This window comes from Carettochelys insculpta, chromosome 3 (assembly GCF_033958435.1).
Source record: "Carettochelys insculpta isolate YL-2023 chromosome 3, ASM3395843v1, whole genome shotgun sequence".
NCBI lineage: Eukaryota > Metazoa > Chordata > Testudines > Carettochelyidae > Carettochelys > Carettochelys insculpta.
In genome coordinates, this window is record NC_134139.1 from 211,947,818 (window position 1) to 211,971,365 (window position 23,548).

A 23,548-nucleotide genomic window follows, 5' to 3' on the forward strand; every position below is an offset into this window, starting at 1 on the left:
TTCTGTGCCAGGAAAGATAATGGAACAAGTAATTAAGGAAATCATCTGCAAACACTTGGAAGGTGGTAAGGTGATAGGGAACAGCCAGCATGGATTTGCAAAGATCAAATCATGTCAAACCAATCTGATAGCTTTCTCTGATCGGATAACGAGCCTTGTAGATAAGGGAGAAGCGGCGGATGTGGTATACCTAGATTTTAGTAAGGCATTTGATACGGTCTCACATGAGATTCTTATCAATAAACTAGGCAAATACAACTTAGATGGGGCTACTGTAAGGTGGGTGCAAAACTGGCTGGATAACCATACTCAGAGAGTAGTTTTTAATGGTTCTCAATGCTGCTGGAAAGGTATAACAAGTGCGGTTCTGCAGGGGTCTGTTTTGGGACCGGTTCTGTTCAATATCTTTATCAACGATTTAGATATTGGCATAGAAAGTACGCTTATTAAGTTTGCAGATGATACCAGGCTAGGAGGGGTTGCAACTGCTTTGGAGGATAGGGTCAAAATTCAAAATGTTCTGGACAAATTGGAGAAATAGTTTGAGGTAAACAGAATGAAGGTTAATAAAGACAAATGCAAAGTCCTCCACTTAGGAAGGAACAATCAGTTTCACACATACAGAATGGGAAGAAACTGTCTCGGAAGGAGTATGGAAGAAAGGGATCTAAGGGTTATAGTAGGCCACAAGTTAAATATGAGTCAACGGTGTGATGCTGTTGCAAAAAAAGCAAACATGATTCTGCGATGCATTAACAGGTGTGTTGTGAACAAGATAAGAGAAGTCATTTTTCCGCTCTACTCTGCGCTGGTTAGGCCTCAGTTGGAGTATTGTGTCCAGTTCTGGGCGCCACATTTCAAGAAAGATGCGGAGAAATTGGAAAGGGTCCAGAAAAGAGCAACAAGAATGATCAAAGGGCTAAAGAATATGACCTATGAAGAAAGGCTGAAAGAACTGGGTTTGTTTAGTTTCGAAAAAAAGAAAATTAAGGGTGGACATGATAGCAGTTTTCAAGTATCTAAAAGGGTGTCATAAGGAGGAGGGAGAAAAACTTGTTCTTCTTGGCCTCTGAGGATAGAACAAAAAGCAATGGGCTTAAACTGCAGCAAAAGAGGTTTATGTTGGACATTAGGAAAAAGTTCCTAACCGTCAGGGTGGTCAAACAGTGGAATAAAATGCCTTGGGAGGTTGTGGAATCTCCACCTCCGGAGATATTTAAGAACAGGCCAATAAATGTCTATCAGGGATGATCTAAACAGTACTTGGTCCTGCCATGAGGACAGGGGGCTGGACTCGATGACCTCTCAAGGTCCCTTCCAGTCCTAGCATTCTATGATTATATGAAGAATATTTTTATGAAAAAGAAATGTAAAATAAATTAGGTATAGAAAATATTTTTTTAAATTTTGAGTTTTTACTGTGATGGTCTCATAATTATTTTAAAAATGCAGTAACATTTCTGTCATCAATGTACTAGGTTTGCACCAAATCTTGTGCTGGGGAGCCAAGTGAGGTGTCTAATGAATGCTCGTAATACCCCAAATCTGTTGATGCTACTTGTATATCTGTGCCATGTTTTTTTATTTTTTTTTGTGAAGTTATAGATTTTGCCCTATCGCTGTATTGGAAATGTTTTAGAGCTAAGGGTTCATAACGGGAGGTGTGATCTCCTCCCAGCTAGGATGATAGTCAAAGACTCAGATGCTAACAGCGAGTTTGCCTGGGAGTTTGCCTGTGGGGTCATGGGGAGGGAACCCCACACCTGTTTCTCCTTTTCTTACCAGTTTGTTTCTCTTGTGCCCTTCAAGGCAGCACTAGAAACATCTAGGGGAACTCTCTGAAGAAAGGGGAAAAATGAATGGTGACATGTCTACTGAGAAGTCTGCTGTTGAGAACTGCATGGCATGTGACATGTTTGTCTTCCTCCCGGACAATAGAAAAATTTTGTATGTCCCAAGTGCGAGCTGGTTGCCATTTTGGAAGAGAAGGTTAGAGGACTTGAGGGACAAATATCAAACCTCAGGTCCATCAGAGAAGGTGAAGACTTTCTGGAAGGAAGGCACCATTTAGTACCACAGGAACAGCAGGCTGTTCAAAACAATGAAGAGAACTGGAAGCATGTTACCTCCCGGAAAAGAGAACCAATTCAGGTTTCCCCAATTCTAGTGGAGTTAAGCAACCACTTTCAGCCTCTCTGCACAGGTGATACGGTGGAGATATCTGGGACAGATACCTCAGAGGTAATGAATGAGAAGAAGACCTCACAGATTGTAAGGCATAGGATGTGCAGTCCTAAGGATATTGGTTTTACAACCACCATCCTTAAGAGAAGAAGATGGGTGGTGGTGATTGGACACTCCCTCCGAACAGGGATGGAGTCCTCCATCTGTCATCCAGACCTGGAATCCCAGCAAGTTTGCTGCTTGCTGGGAGCTACAATCTGGGATGTTACAGAATCTCCTCCAAAAATCATCAAACCTGCAGACTATTACTCCTTCCTACTTTCCATGTAGGAACTAATGATACAGCCAAGAGGGACCTTGACGAGATCACTGCAGATACATAAGCCTAGGAAGAAAAATCAAGGAATATGGGATAGTGTTCTCATCTATCCTCTCTGTGGAAAGAAGGAGTCCAGGTGGGGATCGTCGAATCGCTGAGGTAAATGTGTGGTGAGTAGGTGGTGTCATAGAGAAGGATTTGGTTTCTTCGACCATGGGATTCTGTTTCATGAACAAGGATTGCTGAGAGGAGATGGGACCCACTTAATGAAGAGAGGAAAGAGCATCTTTGTGGGCATGCTTGCAAATCTAGTGAGTCAGGCTTTAAACTAGGTTCATTGAGGGATGGAGACACAAGCCCTGAGGTAAGTGGGGAAGGAGGAGGGAACAATAAATAGGATTCCTAGGTGAAAAGGAGGAAGTGGGCCAATCAGCCACTTCTTGAAGGTGCTTGTACACAAATGCAAGAAGCCTGGGAAACAAACAGGAAGAATTAGAGGCCTTGGCACAGTCAAAGAAGTATGAGGTGGCTGGAATAATGGAGACTTGGTGGGATGATTTGCCTTACTGGAGCACGGTCATGGAAGGGTATAAATTGATTAGGAAGGACAGGCAGCGGAGAAAAGGAGGAGGAGTTGTGTTCCAGGTGAGGGAGCAGTATGATTGCTCAGAGCTCCAGTATAAAGAGGGAGAAAAGGCAGTTGAGTGTCTTTGGGTTAAACTTAGAGGCGGTAACAACCGAGATGATGTTGTGGTTGCTGTCTGCTATAGACTACCAGATCAGGGAGATGAGGTAGATGAGGATTTCTTCAGACAGCTAAGAGAAGCTTCCAAAACACAGGCCCTGGTTTTCACGGGAGACTTTAATCATCCAGACATTTGTTGGGAAACTCTGCCATGAAGCCACTACAAGCTCCATGCCAGTCCCAAGCCTGGATGAAGGAGAAGAATTGGTCAGATGAGTGTCGATGAGCTGACCGTGAAACAATACAAATGAAATCTGATGCCAGTACAACTAAATAATAAAAGATGCCGGATCAGATGTAGCCTGGACAAATAAGGTCCGCGACACCAATCGAGTGATAGGGGTTGAGTCGATAAATTGCCTACTGAAAGAAAATTACAACTGACACATATGCTATCAGTTGGAACATGGAATGTCCAAATGCTGTGGGCAACTGCAAAATTACAGCTGGTTCAGAAGGATATGGAGAGATACCGATGCGATATACTTGGACTGGCAGAGATGCTTTGGATGACTTCGGGAGAGATGTGCAGCTGTGAAGTCATTTGGTCAGGAAACGAAGCACGAATCACGGAAGCACAGGGCTGGAAGGGACCTCAGGAGGTCATCTAGGTCAGCCCCTGCTTCAAGCAGGACCAACCCCCACTAAGTCATCTGAGACAGGACCTTGTCCAGCCGGGACTTAAAAACCTCGAGGGATAGAGAATCTAGCACCTGTCTAGGCAACGCATTCTAATGCTTCACCACCCTCCTGGTGAAGTAGTTTTTCCTAATATCTAACCTACACCTCTCCCTCTTCAACTTCAGACCATTACTCCTTGTTCTGCCATCTGACACCAATGAGAACAGTTTCTCACCCTCCTCTTTAGAGCTCCCCTTCAGGAAGCTGAAGGCTGCTGTTAAATCACTCTTAAGTCTTCTCTTCTGTAAACTATGCAAGCCCAAATCCCTCAGCCTATCTTCATAAGTCTTGTGTTCCAGCCCCCTAATCATTTTTGTTGCCCTTCACTGAACCTACTCCAGCAAATCCACATCCTTTTTATACTGGGGGGGCCCAAAACTGGACACAATATTCCAGATGTGGCCTCATCAGTGCCGAATAGAGGGGACCAATCACTTCTCCAGATCTGCTCGAAATGCTCCTCCTAATGCACCCTAGAATGCTGTTAGCCTTCTTGGCTACAAGGGCTCACTGTTGACTCATATCCAGCCTTTCATCCACCATAACCCCTAGGGCCCTTTCCATCATACTGCTCCTAAGCCAGTCGGTCCCTAGCCTGTAACAATGCTTGGGATTCTTCCGCCCCAGGTGCAGGACTCTACACTTCTCCTTGTTGAACCGCATCAGATTTCTTTTGGCCCAGTCCTTCAATTTATCCAGGTCATTCTGGATTCCCTCTCTACCCTCCAACATATCTACCTCTCCCCCTAGTTTTGTGTCATCTGCAAACTTGCTGAGGGTGCAATCCAGTCCCTCATCCAGGTCATTAATAAAGATGTTGAATAACACAGGCCCCAGAACTGAGCCTTGCGGCACTCTGCTTGAAACCGACCGCCATCCAGATATTGAGCCATTGACCACTACCTGTTGGGCCTCAACGTCAAGCCAGCTTTCTATCCCCCTTATAGTTCAGGGTCCAATCCATATTTACCTAACTTATGGTGTCATGATCATGAGGGTCAGGCAGCAGCCTGGGAGTAAAAGGGTTAACCTCCTTAGCCAGGTGGGGTTGGCCTGTAGGAATGTAGGTAAGAATTGAATTTTTTGGCTCCTCCCTTTTTCTGTCCTCTGTTGCTGCTTCTTTTTTCCAGCCATGAGGGAGACAGACACGGAATAACTCCCTCCAAGAGCAGGCCCTCCAATCTTCTGTAAGTAGGGTAAAGTTTAGATAAATCCACTAGGCTTTATTGTTTTATGGCTTTGGAAGTGGGATCTCATGTCTGTGCACTTTCTAGAAATGTTCTTTTACTCTCCTTGTAACTAAGTTCTAGGCCCATGGTGGAGACTTCCCATGTGTTTTACTTTGTGACTCTTACACCTAGTCATGAGGCTCGCAACATGAATGTTGTTGTAATAATAAAAGTTCTCTCTTCTTCTTTTTATTAACCTGGTATTGGTTAATGTTTGTGTCCTGGTTTTTTACTTTTGGGGCTGATATTTCCCAAGTAGTCTCTCCCTGGTTTCCTTATTATTACTTGGGTGGTGGCAGCGAATTTTATCCCCAAAATCCAAGGTTTTTAGGATTTTTTTTGGGGGGGGGAGTTTATACCAAAACCTGGTAGACAAGGTTTTGGAGGTACTCTTGCTGGCCCCCACTTCTGCATTTGTCTTGCTAGAGTGGGGAAGGAGCCATGACATATGGATAAGAATGTTGTGGGAGACCATAACAAAAGCCTTGCTATGTGATATACCCTATATACCCTATGGTATATCACATATGGTATATGTTATGTGATATACCCTATGGTATATCACATCCACTGACTTCTCCATGTCCACAGAGCTTGTTACTTCGTCATAGAAGCTAATCAGATTGGTCAGGCAGCACTTGCCCCTGGTGAATCCATGTTGGCTACTTTTGATCACTTTCCCCTCTTCCAAGTGCTCCAAAATGGATTCCTTGTGGATTTCCTCCATTATTTCCCAGGGATTGAGGTAAGGCTGACTGGTCTATAGTTCCCTGGATTGTCCTTCTTTCCTTTTTTTAAAGATGGGCACTATGTTTGCCTTCTTCCAGTCATCCGGTATCTCCCCCGATCTCCAAGATTCTTCAAGGTAATGGCCAAAGGTTCAGCAATGACATCTGCCAATTCCCTCGGTATACTCGGGTGCATTAAATCCAAACTCATTGACTTGTGCAAATCTAGTTTTCCTAGACAGCTCAGAATTTGTTCCTTCCCCACAGATGGCTGCCCTCCACCTTCTCATACTGCATTATCTAGGACCATCATGTGGAAGTTGACTTTGTCCATGAAGACTAAGGCAAAAAAAGCATTGAGTACTTCAGCTTTTCCTACATCATCTGTCACTAGGTTACCTCCATCATCCAGTAATGGCCCCACACCTTCTCCGCTAACCTGTTTATTGTTCACATGGCTGTAGAAATCCTTCTTGTTACTCTTCACATCCCTTGCCAGTTGCAGTTCCAATTGTGCTTCTGCTTTCCTGATTACTGCCCGGCATTCTCCAGCCATATGTTTATAATCCTCCTTAGTCAACTGTTCATGTTCCCATTTCTTGTACGCATCTAAGTTTAAGCTGACTAAGGATTTCCTTGTTAAGCCAAGCTGGTTGCCTACCATGTTTGCATTTCTTACTATGCAGCGGGATGGTTTGTTCCTGTGCCTTCAGGAGCAGGAGTTGGATCACTTCTTAGCAAAACAGCTAGAGGAGCATAATCAGAATACAAACTGGTGAGTACAAGAATGATGGTAGCGAGATTTGATGCAAAACCATTCAACATCTCAGTCATTCGGGTGTATGCAACCACATTGGATAGTACAGAGGAAGAGATTGGGCTATTCTACAAAGATTTGACAAAGATGGTGGAGGAGATACCGAAGGAAGATGTGTTGATCATCGGAGGAAACTGGAATGTGAAGTTGGAACAGATAACTAAGGTTGGGAGAGAGTCATGGGGAGGTTTGGATATAGAGAAAGAAACGAACGAGGTGAAAAACTACTAGAGTTTGCTATGGAGCATGAGATGGTGATCTGCAACATGAGATTCCAACAGAAGGACTGTAGGAATTAGCGATCAAATGGTGGGAAGTCCAAGAACATGATAGATATGATTTTGATAAGAAGAAGATGGGTAACATCAGTACAGCAGTGCTGAACTTTCCAAGGAGAGGATACAGACTTGGACCACAGTCTAGTGATCGCAAACATCAAGATAAAACTCAAAAGAAAATGTAAGATGCAGTTTAAGAAAAGAAGAGACGTGGTGAGGCTATGTGAGGAAGAAACAGGGAATGCACACAGAGCAGCAACTCAAAGAGAAGATTAAGAATATTGCCACAGAGAAAGACCTAGATAAGAGAGTTGCAGGGATAGCCATGGCAATAGAAGAAGGAACTGAACACTGTTCCAGAAGAAGAGAAGATCAACAATAAGTGGATTACTCAGGAGACTGAAGTTGGTACAAGAGAAGAGAGCGTTGAAGATCAGAAGAGATGTTTCTGAGATGGTGGAACAGCAATATAGGATGAAATGTAATGAGGCGAGGAAAGCATCCAGAAAGGATAAGAAATAGTTAGAGGAGCAATGTGAAGACATAGAGAGGTATTATGGTGAAAGTCAGACCTGGGAGGTGTTCAAGATGATTAAGAATATTGATAGGAAATGGCAACTGAAACCGATGGCGATCAAAGATGAGAACGAAGAAGTGCTCATGAACAGGGAAAAGATTGTGCAGCGATGGACGAGATATTGCACCGATCTATACAAAGCACAGTTAGACCCGAGTGTCTCAGAGAGACTGATTGAGGAACTGGAAGAGATATCTCTACTGAGCATTGAGAGTGAGACCAATATTTCAAAGGAGGCAACAGAAAAAGCAGTGAAACGACTAAACAACAACAAGAGCCCTGGAAATGATAAGATCATAGGAGAGATGATCAAACACGGCAGAGAAAGCATGATTCAGGAAATATGCTGACTATGTAATATAGCACGGAAAGAAGGGAAAGCACCTGAGGAATGGACAATATCCATGCTAGTGACAATACACAAGAAAGGAAGTATATTGGAATGCAAGAACTACAGCACGATTGCCCTAACAAGTCATCTAGGCAAGGTGCTGATGATGATACTGATTGAGAGACTAAGATCACAGACAGAAGAACATATAACAGATGAGCAAGTGGGGTTCAGAAAAGACAGAAGTACCGGACAGCAGATATTGGCACTAAGACTGATAGCGGAGAAAGTCTGACAAAATAACAAGAATGTGTATGCTTGCTTCGTCGATTTTCAAAAGGCATTTGACAGTATAGATCAGAAAGTGACCTGGGCAGTGTTGGAGTCGTATGGAGTGGATAGCAGACTGATAGGGTTGTTGAAGGATATCAAAGACAATGTAGAGGCAGCGGTGAGAACATGGGGTGTTGCAAAGTTGGTTGAAAACAAGTAGAGGTATGAGACAAGGAGATCCAATATAACCAAGTATCTTCATCACACATCTGGACAGAGCGATGAAGAAGATCAAGGAAGGGGTAGATGGGATATCTGTGCACAGGAAAAGATTAACAACTTGAGGTTCGTGGATAATATAGTTATCATTGAAGATGATGATGAGAAGCTAGCAAAAACAGTTCAGGTGCTAAATGAAGAAGGGAAGCAGTATGGATTGATTATGAACATCGATAAAACAAAAACAATGGTATTTGGAGATAAGGAAATAGGAAGATAACTGTAGATTGCATTGAACTAGAAAATGTAGAGATGTTCACGTATCTGAGGAGCAACACAACTTATGATCTAGACTGTAAGAAGGAAATCGCGATTAGAATAGCAAAAGCAAGAGCGAGTTTGAAGGCAACGGATAAGATCTGGAAAAGCAAAGTGATCAGCTTAGGAACGAAGGTGAGTGTCTTGAAAACGTGTGTATTCAGCAGCATGTTGTACGAATGCGAGACATGGGTGATAATGAAAGATTTGAAAAGAAGAATATTGACATTTGAAAGGCGTTGTTATAGAAAGATTCTAAGAATAGGATGGATGCAGAAGGTCACCAACGAGGAATTATACAGAAAGATACAGCCGAAAGAGAACCTGCTGCAGAAGGTTATGAAACGGAAGCTGCAACTATCTGGGCATATTTGCAGAATGAATGATGAATGAAAAACCAAGACCCTGGTATTCCGCATAATGGATGGTTCGAATAGGAGAGGCAGACCCCACAGAGAATGCATACATAACATAGCAGATTGGTGCGGAGCTAGACTACAGAACCTAAGCCGCTCCGCACTGGACAGGGAACAATGGAAAGAAATAGTGAGAGAGGTATCAAACATGAACGGGCGCTGAACCCACAGTTATTGATGAAGATGATGATTTATTGGGAGACCAATACAGCAGAACACACACAATTCAGGAAGATTTTGGAGAATGTTGGGGATAAGGAGAAGTCACTTGTGGGTAACAATGGCTCTTCGAGATGTGTCCCCAGGGGTTCTCCGCATCAGGTGTGGGGCTCGCCTCGGCACTGCAGTTGGGAGATTTTCAACCTGTAGTTCGTCGGATTGCACAGGAGTGCGCCGAGCCCTTTGTGCGCTTTTGGTCATGTGCGCAATGCAGTCCATGCCAGTTCCTCAAAAAACCGCCACAGGGGCATCTGGAAAACATAAACCAGAACTCTGATGCAGGGAGAAATGGGTGAGTAGTGGAGCATCCTCAGGGAAACATCTCGAAGAACCATAGTTACCACATAACTGAGTAACTTCTCCTTTGAGTGGTCCCTGTGGGTGTTCCACATCAGATGACTACACAGCAGTGACTCCAAAGCATGGAGGTGGATACCAGAGTTATGTGTAGCTTGCCCCTGAGAGGACTGCTGCCGGAAGGCATGTATCTTCTTCTACGTGCCGATGGACTGCATAATGTTTGGCAAATGCATCATAGGATGACCACGTTGCTGCTCTACAAATATCTTTCAAAGAAACTCCTCTGAAAAAGGCTGTCAAAGCTGGCATGGCCCTGGTACAATGAGCTTTGGGCGGAGCTAATAAGGTGGTTTTACATAATGAGTAGCACATCTTAATACAAGATGTGATGATGTTTGAGATTGTTTGCAATGATAACCCTTTGCCCTTCGACCTCTGTGAAAGGGATACAAATAATCTGCCCGTTTTGTGGAAAGGTTTCATTCTTTCTAGAAAAAAGGCCAATGCCCTTCTCACATTGACTGCATGAAGCTGTATCTCCCTATTAGGGGCATGCGGCTTCGGATAGAAGGATGGTAATATTATCGGTTCGTTTACATGAAACTCCAAGGAGACCTTGGGAAGGAATGCAGGATGTAAATGTAATATCACTGCATCCTTGCAGAAAGTTGTATAGGGTGGAGTTGCCATTACTGCAGCCAACTCGCTAATCCTACGGGCTGATGTGATGGCCAAAAGGAATGCCATTTTTAAGGTAAGTAAATGAGGTGAAAAGAGAAGTTACTCACCGTAGTAACGGTGGTTCTTCGAGATGTGTCCCCGTGGGTGCTTCACGTTAGGTGTCGGGCTCGCCCCGGCGCCGCAGGTCGGATCTTTCCAGCAGTTTCTGCCGGACCGCGCATATGCCGGTGCGCGCCGCTCCCTTGCGCGATCTGGTCCCTGCCAGTTCCTTGACCAACTGCCTCGGATGCTCCTACAAAACACTAAACAGAGATCCGAAGCGGGGAGGATGGGCGGGTGGTGGAGCACCCACGGGGACACATCTCGAAGAACCACCGTTACTACGGTGAGTAACTTCTCTTTCTTCTACGAGTGTCCCCGTGGGTGCTCCACGTTAGGTGACTACCCAGCAGTAACCCAAGATAGGAGGTGGGTAATCGGATTATGTGCAGCTTGTCCCCGAGAGGACCGCTGTCGAGAGACGGGTATCCTCTTGGAATACCCTGTGAAGGGCGTAATGTTTGGCGAAGGTGTCATAGGATGACCAGGTCGCCGCTCTGCAAATGTCTTTTAGTGCAACGCCCTTGAAAAAGGCTGTTGATGCTGCCACCGCCCTAGTGGAGTGAGCCCTGGGCGGGGCCAGTAAAGGAGTCTTTTTGAGTTCGTAGCACATTTTTATGCAGGATACGATGTACTTCGAGATTCTCTGCGAAGAGAGACCTTCACCTTTTGATTTGGGAGTGAGAGAGACTAGGAGTCTATCCGTTTTCTGGAAGGACTTAGTCCTGTCTATATAGAAAGCCAGCGCCCTCCTCACGTCCAGGAGGTGTAGGCGTGCCTCTTTGTTAGAGTTATGAGGCTTTGGATAAAACGAGGGTAAAACTATAGGTTCGTTAATATGAAACTCTGAAGAAACTTTGGGAACAAAGGCTGGGTGCAGCCGTAAGGTTACCGCCTCCTTGGAAAATACTGTGCAGGGTGGCGTTGCCATAACTGACACAAGCTCGCTCACCCTGCAAGCTGACGTGATTGCAAGAAGAAAGGTCATCTTTATCGTAAGGAGACGGAGGGAAACCGTGGCTAAAGGTTCAAACGGTGGTCTCGTTAGCGCACTAAGCACCAGGTCCAAGTTCCACAAAGGTGGAAGCGGTTTCCGAGGGGGGTATAGGTTTACCAGCCCTTTGAGGAACCTGGTAACCATGGGATGGGCAAACACCATGTGCCCTTCCTCTTCATGTCTGAAAGCCGAAATAGCGGCATGGTGGACCTTTAACGAGGATAGGGAGAGTCCTCCTCTCTTGAGGTCCAGTAAATACTCTAATATTACAGGTATAGGCACAGCAAAGGGGGCTAACTGTTTGGTAGAACACCATGCAGTGAAGCGAGTCCATTTCGGCTTGTAGGTCTTCGTGGTGGAAGTCCTCCTGCTACTTTCTAGGACTTGTTGCACTTCCTCCGTACATGTGCTCTCTAGGGAGCTGAGCCATGGATTAACCATGCCTGTAGTCGTAGGCCTCGGGGGTGTGGATGCACTATGGACCCCTGGGCTTGCGTGAGCAGATCCGGCGCCACTGGGAGGGGCATCGGTGGACGGTCCGACATGTGCAGGAGTAAGGGGAACCATTGCTGTCGATCCCACGTTGGGACTACTAGGATCATTCGGGCTCCCTCTCTCCTGGCTTTCTGCAAGACTTTGTGGATAAGCACTGTGGGAGGAAATGCATAAAGCAGGGGGCCCCTCCACGAGATCGCGAATGCGTCCCCCAGGGACCGCTGTCCCACTCCTGCCCTGGAGCAGTATCGTGGGCACTTCTTGTTGTGTTGAATGGCAAACAGGTGTATCTGGGGAAAACCCCATGCGTGAAAGATCGGTCGTAGCAGATCGGAACGGATCTGCCACTCGTGCATGAGTGCAAAGCGCCTGCTCAGCTGGTCTGCCTTCACATTGTGAGCGCCTGGTAAGCACGAGGCTTTCAAGGTTATATTGTTGGCGATGCACCAGTTCCACAATCGGACTGCTTCCGCACATAAGGCACGGGACCGAGCTCCTCCTTGCCGATTTATATAAAACATGGTGGAGGTATTGTCTGTACTGATCCCGACTACTTTGCCTTGTATATAGTCTCGAAAGTGTCTGCAGGTGTTGAACACTGCTCTGAGCTCCAGTGTATTTATGTGCAGTGACTGTTCTGTGGAGGATCGCAGTCCTTGCGTCACCTCTTCGCCCATGTGTGCTCCCCACCCTATGTGGGAAGCATCTGTAGTGAGGAAAACCGATATTTGTGGTTGGTGAAAGGGCACCCCTGTTAGCATGTTCTTGGGGTTCACCCACCATTGCACGGATCTGCGCACCTCTGTCGTAGGCGACACCACCCTGTGAACGGTATGTGCTGCTGGTTTGTAGATGCTCGCCAGCCAGTGCTGCATGCTGCGCATGTGTAACCTGGCGTTTTGTACTACAAACATCGCTGCTGCCATGTGGCCCAGCAGCTGCAAGCACGTCAGAACCAGCACCGTAGGGCTGAAGGTGATGACCTGCACGAGGGAACTGATGGCTCGAAAGCGTGTCTTTGGTGGATAAACCCTTGCTGTGATAGAATTTATACGTGCCCCTATGAACTCTATGTCCTGTGTGGGGTCTATCTTAGATTTTGCCAGATTGATGACCAGGCCCAGCGAAGAGAACGTGCCTGCTGTGACGCGTATCATGCGAAGTACCTCCTCCTTCGAGGCCCCTTTCAGCAGGCAGTCGTCCAGATATGGGAATATAAACACTCCCTGTCTGTGCAGGTAGGCTGAGACCACTGCCAAGGTCTTGGTGAAGACTCTGGGGGCCGAGGAGAGGCCGAACGGCAGAACCTTGTATTGAAAATGTTCTTTGCCTACCATAAACCGGAGAAAGCGTCTGTGAGCCGGGTGGATAGTTATGTGGAAATACGCGTCCTGTAAGTTGAGGGCTGCGAACCAATCTCCATCGTCCAGTGCCGTAAGTATAGAGGCGACTGTAATCATCCGAAAGCGTTGCTTGCGCAGGTACCGGTTGAGGCCCCGAAGATCTAGGATGGGCCTCCAGCCTCCTGTCTCTTTTTCCGTGAGGAAATATCTGGAGTAGAACCCTTTCCCGCGAAGTTGCTCCGGCACTCTTTCCACTGCCCCTATGAGCATGAGATGGTCTACCTCCTGCTTGAGCCTCGCTACGTGGGAGGCCTCCTGGAGGTGGGGCCTGGGTGGAGGTCGTGGCGGTGGGAGCGACTGGAAGGGGATAGCGTACCCCATGGCTATGATCTCCCGTACCCATTTGTCTGTGGTGATCCTTTGCCACTGGTCGTAGAATGGTCGGAGGCGATGGTGGAATAGCAGCTTCGGATGACATTGCGCGATGGTAGTGATGGTGCAGCCCTGGATCTGTGTGTCAAACTTGTGGCCTTTGGCCCTGCCCCGAGGACGCACGGCTCTGTTGGGAATGTCGCCTGGGAGTTCTGTATTGCTGGTGCTGTTGATGTCGCCCTTGCTCGTAACCCCTGTGGTACTGGGGACGCTGTGGTTGATACTGGTACCGTCTTTGCTGAGGGTAATACTTTTTCTTCCTGTATGGAGGGGTGTAAATCCCCAAGGTCCTAAGAGTAGCTCTTGAATCTTTACTGGAATGAAGGACCGAGTCGGTTGATTCAGCAAACAGCTTCTGCATGTCAAAGGGGAGATGGACAATCTTCGCCTGCAAATCCCTCGGGATACCCGATGTTTGGAGCCAGGACTCCCTGCGCATGACCACTGCCGTAGCTGTTGAGCATGCTGCCGTGTCCGCTACGTCTAGGGCGATCTGAACTCCTGTCCTCGAGGCTGCGTAGACTTCCTGCACGATGGCCTTGAGCACCGGCTTCTTGTCCTCTGGAAGCGAGTCCATGAGGGAAGTCAGCCTGGAGTAGTTGTCAAAATTATGGTTTGCTAGATGCGCTGCGTAATTCGCCATTCTCAACAGTAGGGTAGAGGAGGAGTAGACCTTTCTGCCGAACAACTCTAGTTTCTTGGCATCTTTGTCCGTTCCCCGTCTTGTACTGAGAAGTTTTCGACATCTGTTGAGACGATTCCACCACCAGAGAATTTGGTTGCGGGTGGCTGAACAGGAACTCCATGCCCTTCGCCGGGACGAAGTACTTCTTATCTGCTCTCTTGTTTATAGGCGGAGTGGACGCAGGGGTCTGCCATATTGTGGTGGCGGACTCCATGATTGCTTCATCAAGCAGAATAGCTATTTTGGAAGAGGCCGGAGGTCTCAGGTTTTTAAGGAGCTTATGGTGTTTCTCCTGCACCTCTGCTGTTTGGATGCCTTGCATGAAGGCCACCCTTTTAAACAGCTCTTGGAACTGTTTGAGATCGTCCAGAGGATGGACGTCCCCTGGGGCCGTGGCCTCGTCAGGGGAAGATAGCGAGGAACCGCTAGGGTAAGCCTCTCTCGAGCCCTCTGGGTCCTGTTGACGGTGATACATCCTCTCGCTAGAGACTTGCGAGGGAAAATCTCGGGGTTCCAGAATCAACTCCCCCTGAGATATCTGCGTTTCCGTCCCCGTCCGCGATTGCCCTTGGGGATATTAAACCATCTGGGGGGATCTGTCCCTGGGAGTATGCCTATGGTGTCTATGCCCCGTGTGATAGGGGCGACCATGGCAACACGGGCACTGCTCCAGAGATGGGGACCTGGACCACTCTCGAGGCGCATACCCCCTGCGCCTGGGGGAGCGAGATCGTCTGGATAATTGAGATACTGGAGAGACTGACTTTTGGTAGTACTCCAAAGGTTCAAAGCCCAAAAAGGGCGAAGGTGGTCCGAGCCATGGTGAGGCTGGCTGTAGGAACGGGGATGGGGGCTCAGGATAGGCTGGGGGTGACCCCTGCCTTCTTGTTGGGGTCCGCAGCATGAGCGGAGGGCTCAGAGTGAGCAGCCCTGCAGCCCTGTCTGGAGAAGGGCTGCGGTGCCAGGTTTTCTGTGCTGCCTTTCCCCTCCCTTGCGGGGCTGGCTCCGCCCCCTTTCGCATCGGGGATCTCGGCCCTGTTGTCTGCGCTGCGCTCGGCATGCTCCGCTGCGGTGCTGCGCAGGTGGTCTCCCCCGGTGCCTGCAGGCCGCGCGTCTGCGCGCTCTGCACCGCTGGTTCCCCGGGCATTGGTGCCGCTGCCTGCGGTGCCGCCGGTTCTGGCGCTTGCCTGGCCACCGCCCTGCCAGCGGTGCGGGGCGGCTGTTTGATTATCGGAGGCTCAGCCTCTGCCACGTACGTCTCCGCGCCGCCGCCGCTCAGCTGTAACTGTGGCTGGGGGCTATGCGCTCCACCCGTCCCGCTCGTTGTAGCTGCCGGCAGGGATCGGGTTGGTGAGAGCTTCCTCCATTTTTGCGCTGACGGGGTGAGGGAGGCAGCTTTCCTTTCGGGTCCCTCCTGCTGCTTTCGGGTCCCTCCTGCAGCTTTCCTGCGGGTCCCTCCTGCTGCGGCTGCTCCGGCACGTCTGGCTGGAGGGCCTTGTCAAAGAGCAGCATTTTGAGCCGCATCTCCCCGTCCTTCCTTGCTCTGGCTGTGAGCTTAGCGCAGAAGGAACATTTCTGGGTGACATGAGATTCCCCAAGGCACCTTATACACTGACTGTGCCCGTCGGAGGTCGGCATCGCTTCAAGACATGACTCACACTTTTTGAATCCTAAACAGGACATTATGGTGAGTCTTTGAGATGTTAATAGGGTACTTAGCACCTTCTCTGTGCCTGTTCCCCTCTCTGACTCAGCCTGCTGCGGCAGGAGGCCTAATGGCCCTACGTCCCCAGGCCTCCGGTGCTCCGCTTGTTACTAAGACTGGAAGCCTTACTCCTTCCTCTTTTTTTTTTTTTGGAAAACAATAACAAGCTAACAATCTAAAAGACTGAAAAAGAAACTCTAAAACACTTTAAGAACGTTAAATATGCTGACGCTGGCTGTAGCCTGAGCGGATTCCGTCTGCAGCCAATGGCGGTTAAAGAGGAACTGGCAGGGACCGGATCGCGCACGTGGCCAGGAGTGCGCAAGGGAGCGGCGCGCGCTGGCACATGCACGGTCCGGCGGAAACTGCTGGAAAGATTCGACCTGTGGCGCCGGGGCGAGCCCAACACCTAACGTGGAGCACCCACGGGGACACTCGTAGAAGAACAGTGGCTTAAGTCTCGAAACGTTGTCTAGACAGTGTGTCCAGCACCAGTTCCAAGCTCCATGAGGGCGAAATTGGCTTCAGAGGAGGATATAAGTTTGTCAGGCCTTTTAGGAACCGAGGTGTGATAGGATGAGCGAAAAATGTTTACCCTTCCACAGCGTGTCTGAAAGCCAATATGGCTGCAAGGTGGATCTTTAACAATGGTACAGAGAATTCCCCTTGTTCAAGGGCCAGTAGATAATCTAAAATGGTAGGTATGGGTACCTCTAGAGGGTGTAGCTGCTTGGATAAGCACCAGGAGGTAAAACACTTCCATTTGTAGACACAGGTCTTCCATGTGGAAGTTTATCTGCTACATATCAAAACTTCTTTAACTAGCTCTGAGCTTAAGGTCTCTGAGGCGCTGAACCAAGAATCAACCCTGCCTTGAAGTGTAATGCTTGTAGTTGAGGGTGGGTCAGAGCCTCTCAGTTCTGTGTGAGAAGGTCTGGGACAATAGGGAGGGGGCATGGAAGGCAACACAACATGCATTGTAACAGGGGAAACCAATGTTGACAGTCCCACGCGGGCGCTATGAGTATCAAGCTGGCCCTCTCTATCCTTATCTTCTCCAGAACAAGTACTGGAGGGGGAAATGCATAAAGCAAGGGTCCTCTTCCATGGTCTGAGAAAAGCGTCTCTGAGGAAGCCCGGGCCAATACCCACGCTGGAGCAAAAATGAGGGCATTTCCTGTTGTTGCAGGTCAAGAATAGGTCTATTTGAGAAAACCCCCATCTGCTGAAGATGCAGCAAAGTATATCCAGATGGATCTCCCATTCATGATTGGGTGCAAAGTGCCTGCTCAGCAGGTCTGCTGCAATGTTGCTGATGCCCAGTAGGTATGAGGCCCACAGGACTATGTCGTTTGCAATGCACCAGTTCCATAGACGAACAGCCTCTGCACACAATGTGAGAGACCTGTTCTGCCTTGCCAATTGATATAGTACATTGTGGTAATATTGTCAGTATTGATGCCAACTACTGTGTGCTCTATATACTGTAGGAAGTGTTTGCATGCACTGAACACCACTATTAGTTCCAGTACGTTTATGTGCAGAGCCATCTCCTGTTGTGACCACCGTCCTTGCACTGATTTGTCTCCCATATGTGCTCCCCAACCTATGCTGGAAGCATCTGTTGTAATAAAAACGGCAGTCTGAGGCTGATGAAAGGGGACCCCCGATAGTAGGTTTTTGGTGTCTGTCCACCACCACAAGGATTTTAATACCTCTGCAGTTGGCAACACCTTCTTGGGAATGGTGCACTTTGTTGGCATATATACTGTCAGCAGCCAATGCTGAAGACAACGAAAATGTAGTCTGGAGTTTTGCACCACAGATGTGGTGGTAGCCATGTGGCCCAGAAGCTGGAGGCAAGTTATTACCTGCACTGTAGGACTGCATAGCAGTATTTGTATCAGTGACTGGATGGTGAGAAAACGAGTAGCAGGTAAATATACCCTTGCTGTGGTGGAATCGAGGTAAGCCCCTATGAATTCTATGTCCTGCATGGGTTTAGTGGTCGATTTCTGGAAATAGATGATGAGGCCGAGAGACTGAAATGTCTTTATGGTAATGCCTATCATACAAAGTACATCCGCACACGAGTTGCCTTTTAAGAGGCAATCATCCAAGTACGAGAAGATGAAGACATCTTGGCAGTGTAAGTAAGCTGATACTACTGAGAGTATCTTTGTAAAAACTCTGGGCGCTGACGACAGGCCAAAGGGCAGAACTTTGTACTGAAAATGTTCCATGCCCAATGTGGAACGAAGAAAACGCCTGTGGGCAGCATGAATGGTTATATGGAAATATGCATCTTCTAGGTCGAGGGCTGCAAACCAGTGCCCGTCATCCACCTTGAAACTCTGTTTGCAAAGATAATGGTTGAGAACTCATAAGTCCAATATTGGCCTCTACTCCACCCCACCTCCCCATCTTCTTCTCTGTGAGGAAGTAATGGGAGTAGAACCCTTTTCCCTTGAATTTGTCCAGAACTCTCTCCACAGCTCCTATGGGTAGGAGGCGACTGACCTAGTGTTTCAACAAACTCTCACAAGAGGGGTCCTTGAAGAGTGACTGGGGGGGCAGGGGTTGGCAGTGGGAGCGGGGTACAGGGATATCAGCAGATGGGTTTACTTTTCCAAGAATGGTCTCAGAAAATGGACATGTTTGAACCTGGCAGACTAGACATAGCCTTAGTCATGCAAGAGAATTCTTTCCACCAGCTGAGTCTGCAACTCAAAGAACAAGGAGGGAAAGGGAAAACAGAATACTAACAAGGTGGAACTGTATCTTTACACTGCTTAAACCAGGGGTGTCCAACAAAAATTTCAAGATTGCCATAGGGCTGCCCCTGCCCCGCTTCTCATTTACACATACCAATTGTATTAACCTAAGATTTCAGCCTAGGGTCTCAGGATCCAGCACACCTGGAGGATCTAAGCCTGTGCTAAACTGGAACCCAGGACCTGAACACTATTGCTTTCATATGTGCATGCAGCCCTAGCTTGACTCAGGTCCTTGAAGTTCTTTGGATGTATCCCAGAGTTCCTTGGGGCAACTTTCTTAACTCTCTTTATGCCAACAATCTGTGGTGCAATCTATTGCAAATGGAAGCCACATATTCCTTTGAAAACAGCATGAGCACAGATTATTAATGCATCATCTGCAGAACCCTGGTTTGAAGGCACACTATCAGACAGCATGCAGGCTTTCAACTGAGAACGGTAAGTAGCTTTTCGCAGAGCTATTTTCTGGTCACATTAGCACAGCCAAACTTTGGTGCATCCTGTCCAGGTTTTCCTGCACATGCAGCCCAGGGAAACGGGGCAGAGACAAAATCCAGAAAGCAGAGCCGGGATTGCATCGCTGCCTTGCAGAGACAGGGTACAATAGAGCTTCACAGTCAGCACTAGACTTCAGTATCTTGAATAATTTTACAGTATCTATAAATTTTGCCACCTCACTGCTTACCCATTTTCCGAGATCATTTATGAATATGTTAAACAGCACTGGTCCAAGTTCATATCCTTGGAGAACTCTCCTATTTATTGTGTCCACTGTGAAAACAGATCCTTTATTCCTGCCCCTTGTTTCCTATATTTTAATCAATTTCTGATCCACAAGAGGACCTTCTCTTTTACTTTGTGATAACTTAGTAAAGTATAATTTCCCTTTACAAAAGCTGTGGTGAGTCCTTCTCAACATACTGTGTTCATCTCTGTAACTGGTAATTCTGATTCTTAATATAATTTCTTCTAATTTGCCTGGTACTGAAGTTAGGCTTACTGGTCTGTAATTATCAGGATCATCTTGGAAGCCTTTTTTAAAATTCAGCATCACATTAGCTATTCTTCAGATAGAAGCTGATTTAAGTGGTTTACATTCCACAGTTATTAATTTGGCAATTTTATATTTGAGTTCCTTCAGAAATCTTGAGTAAATACCATCTGGTTCTGGTGATGAATTTGTTCCAAAACCTCTGGCACTTCAGCAGTTCCTGTAGACTGTGAACCCCAACACAAACATGGGTAAAGCCTAAAACTATAGGACAGCTCACGACAAACAACCACATAAACTTTAGTAATTCCTCCATGCTGGACTATCTCTGTCTTGTGTGTCATGATCCTAAGCCAGATCACTGTCATTCAAGCCCCTATCTCAGACAGACACTGACAAAGCAGGGAGACAATTAAAAGATAGAGCTGTATGTTATCAATGTAACGACAGCATCATACTTAAGATGCATCTCTAAACCTCCAAATGGCTCATATATAAGAGGGCAGGGAACAAAAATCTCCAAGATTTCTAATTAGAGTCCTTGGACAGGAATGAGCCTCTCCCAACACCCTCCCAAAGATCTTTGACAGGGAAGAACAGACATTTCTCTTCTGTGAGGAGTCCCACCGTTTGGACGGCCATGGGTACAATAATGTTGTAGGATGCTATCATACTGAACAGCATCAGCATGGACATCTATTCTACACCTATAACTAAGCAGAGAGATCTGTGAAGTATCCATACTAAACTCAGATATAAAGACCAGCCAACAGAGATCTAGAAAATGGCAGGGCTCTAGCTTCAGTCAGAGAGGCATCTCCAACCTCTCAATAGCCTTGCTCTGGAAAGTCCAGTTGCAGTCTGCAAGATTATCAAGAGCAAGTGATGGTTCCTAGGCAACGGACTAAGGCCCACTCAGCTTCTATTCTCTTTGGAAAGACACTACCAGTCTCCACCAATGGACCCAACAGTTCCTCATTGGCTTTTCTAGCCCTAAAAGCACAGGATTATCTCTTGAGAAATAATTTAAACTTTGCTCAGATACATCCAGAACCTCAGTGAGAAACTGAGGAATATTTACCTGGAGAACAAGCAGGGTTTGATTCCTCCAGACATATAGATAAACCATGATTTTGGGCTTGTGGAAGTCTCTCAACTCACTGCTGCATATTCTGGCCAGATTATTTTTCTAAGGTCCTCAGACTTGGTCTCTACAGTGCTTTAGAAAGGACAGGCGATTGATTACCTGGTTTGGACAGTGGACCTTTTGGTACATCTTTATCTCCGATTTCCACTTGCACAACACATCCTGACTAAATGTGGGCAGCCCAGGTCGGGTGTATTTCAGCTGAGACAGAAGAATAGAGATAGAATCTGAAGTTAGAGGGCAGAAAGGCTACACACAAGATCAGGAATGCTCCTCTTAACTTATCAGGCTGTTTCTCCACAGTGGAGACTTCTCTAGTACAAACCTTCCTTCCCAATCCAACAGCAAAACTCAATGAGTAACCTTTCCCAGCATCACCGAGCACTCTCCACAAACTTGGCTAAGACCCCACCCCGTTCCACTGCTTTCATCCAAACCCTCCCTCAAACTTACATTGGAGTTATTCTTCCCACTCTCAGGGTATATCTATACTTACAGGGGGTGAGGGGCTGGTATGCCATGACTGATCTTTCAGAATTGATTTTGCTGCCTATGTGAAGAGATGGCAAAAATCAATTTCTCTGGGCTCAGCTGTCAACCCTGGTACTCCAGGCTGTTGGGACATCCGCTCAATCCTGAAGATCCCTGATCTACACCAGGGAAGAAAATTGACCCCGATACAGCAATTCTAGCTAGGCAAATAGTGTGCTTAGAATTGCGTATCTGGGATTGACTTTGATCCCTAGTGTAGGCCAAGCCACAGTTCTATAAAAGAATAGGGCCTGGGCCTCCTTCCCTCACACAAATTACAGAAATGTAGGCCTGAAAGGGACTGCAAAAAATAATTTAGTCTATTCCCCTGTACTGTGACCTTGCCCATCTAGGACAGAAGAGGTTCAGGTGCCACCCAGCTGATTAGCAGAATGTGTTCCTACTGGTGGTACAAATTAACACATGCCTTGTTGCATATAAGAAAATTTATTATGGCCATGGATGGAAAAAATTAGAGGGAACACTGTGGGAGAGGTCTTTATTTAAACTGTTCATAAAAGCCTCCAAAGGTGGGCATTCTACAACCTACTTAGGTAGCCTGTTTTAGTGCTTACCTATCCTTAGAATTGGAAAGTTTTTACTAATATCTAGCTGGAATCTCACTTGCTGCATACTAAGCGGATTTCTTCTTGTCCTACTTTCAGTGGACACAGAGAACATCATCATCATTATTCTCTTTACACAACTTTTTCACATCTTTAAAGTTTGATTTCATGTTGTCCTCCCACCTGTATTCATAGGTTCTAAGGCCAGAAGAGTCCGTTATAATCACCCAGTTAGACCTCCTGGAGAACACAGGCTAACAAATGTCTCCAAAATAATTCCTAGAGCAAATCCATTAGAAAAAACATACAACATTGATTGAAAATTGCCTATGATGGAAAATTGACCATGATGCTTGGTAAAGTGATCCAATGATTAACTACTCGTGTAGTAAAAAATTTACACCTTATTTCCAGTCTGAATTTGTCTAGTTTTAACTTCCAGCCTTACGATCATGTTATACCTTTCTCTGCTAGATTGAAGATTCAGTTATTAAATATTTGTTCCCCAAAAAGGGGCACTAATTTAAGGGTAGGAGTCTCTAAACTAAATGTGCAAATTTTTCAACCTCTCTTCACAAATCATGCCTTTTTTACCTTTTTTTATTGCTCATGTCTGATCTCGCTTTCCAATATGTCCAAATTTTTCTTAAAACCTGCTGCTTAAGACTGGACATATTCCAGATGAAGTCTCAAGTCAAATTTCATGAATTTCCCCTCACCCTGGCTCTTTTTTGGGTGGGGGGGGGAAGGGGAGAATTGATGGCCTGGGATTGGTCAATTTCTCTCAGTGGCTCTTTGCAGAGCCGCTGCAAAGGGAAATGATGACCCCACTGGACCCCATTGGTGCTGGGAGGAAGTTAAAATGCTGCTTCCTGGCCTGAATGGGCTGGCAGGGAGCTCACCCACTTCCCAGAAGTCAAATAGCACTGAGTGTGGGGGCAAGGGGGAAGGGAGGGAGGATGGGAGTCTGATGGAGCTGGGATACGGTTTAAATACCACATCTCAGCCCCATTAGGCTGGTGGGAAGGGGAGTCTGCTCTCTGTAGTTGCCTCCCCCGCCACCTGCTCACCTTTTTGCACACCAGCAGGCTCAGGTTTACCACTAACTTGGTAAGTTGCTATTTACTCTACTTTGCATTTTGCTCTGATCTATTGAATTTCAATTATTTATCTGTTCAATTACTTAACAAAATTATACTTTTATTCATTGTTATAAATATGAAATTCACAATGCAAAAAGGAGAAATTCAGACACCTGATTCAAACACTGCATGTGGAATAGATTTAGGGCTATGAATATTTAGAAACAGTTGAGTTGAGCAGATTTTGAAATGTATCTGTGCTTGCTGTTCAAGAATGTGTATTTTGTAGGGGATTTGAAACATTAACACATCTGATCCTTGTTTAGTTAGTGTGCACTATTATGTTGCAAACCTCTCTATTAAGACTGTAACCATTGTAAATG

General features: G+C 46.6%; 1 protein-coding gene across 3 annotated transcripts in view; it reads right to left on the reverse strand.

Annotated features, from left to right (window-relative positions):
- Positions 1 to 23,548, reverse strand: part of ZNF512 (zinc finger protein 512) — a 71,517-nt gene that overhangs the window by 12,360 nt on the left and 35,609 nt on the right. For 2 of the 3 annotated variants that reach the window (XM_074989097.1, XM_074989099.1), the window contains one exon: positions 21,086 to 21,187. The exons of the other annotated variant lie outside the window; for it this stretch is intronic. In XM_074989097.1, coding sequence (XP_074845198.1) covers positions 21,086 to 21,187 — 102 coding nt within the window. The remainder of the gene's footprint in view (positions 1 to 21,085; positions 21,188 to 23,548) is intronic. 3 annotated transcript variants of the gene reach the window in all.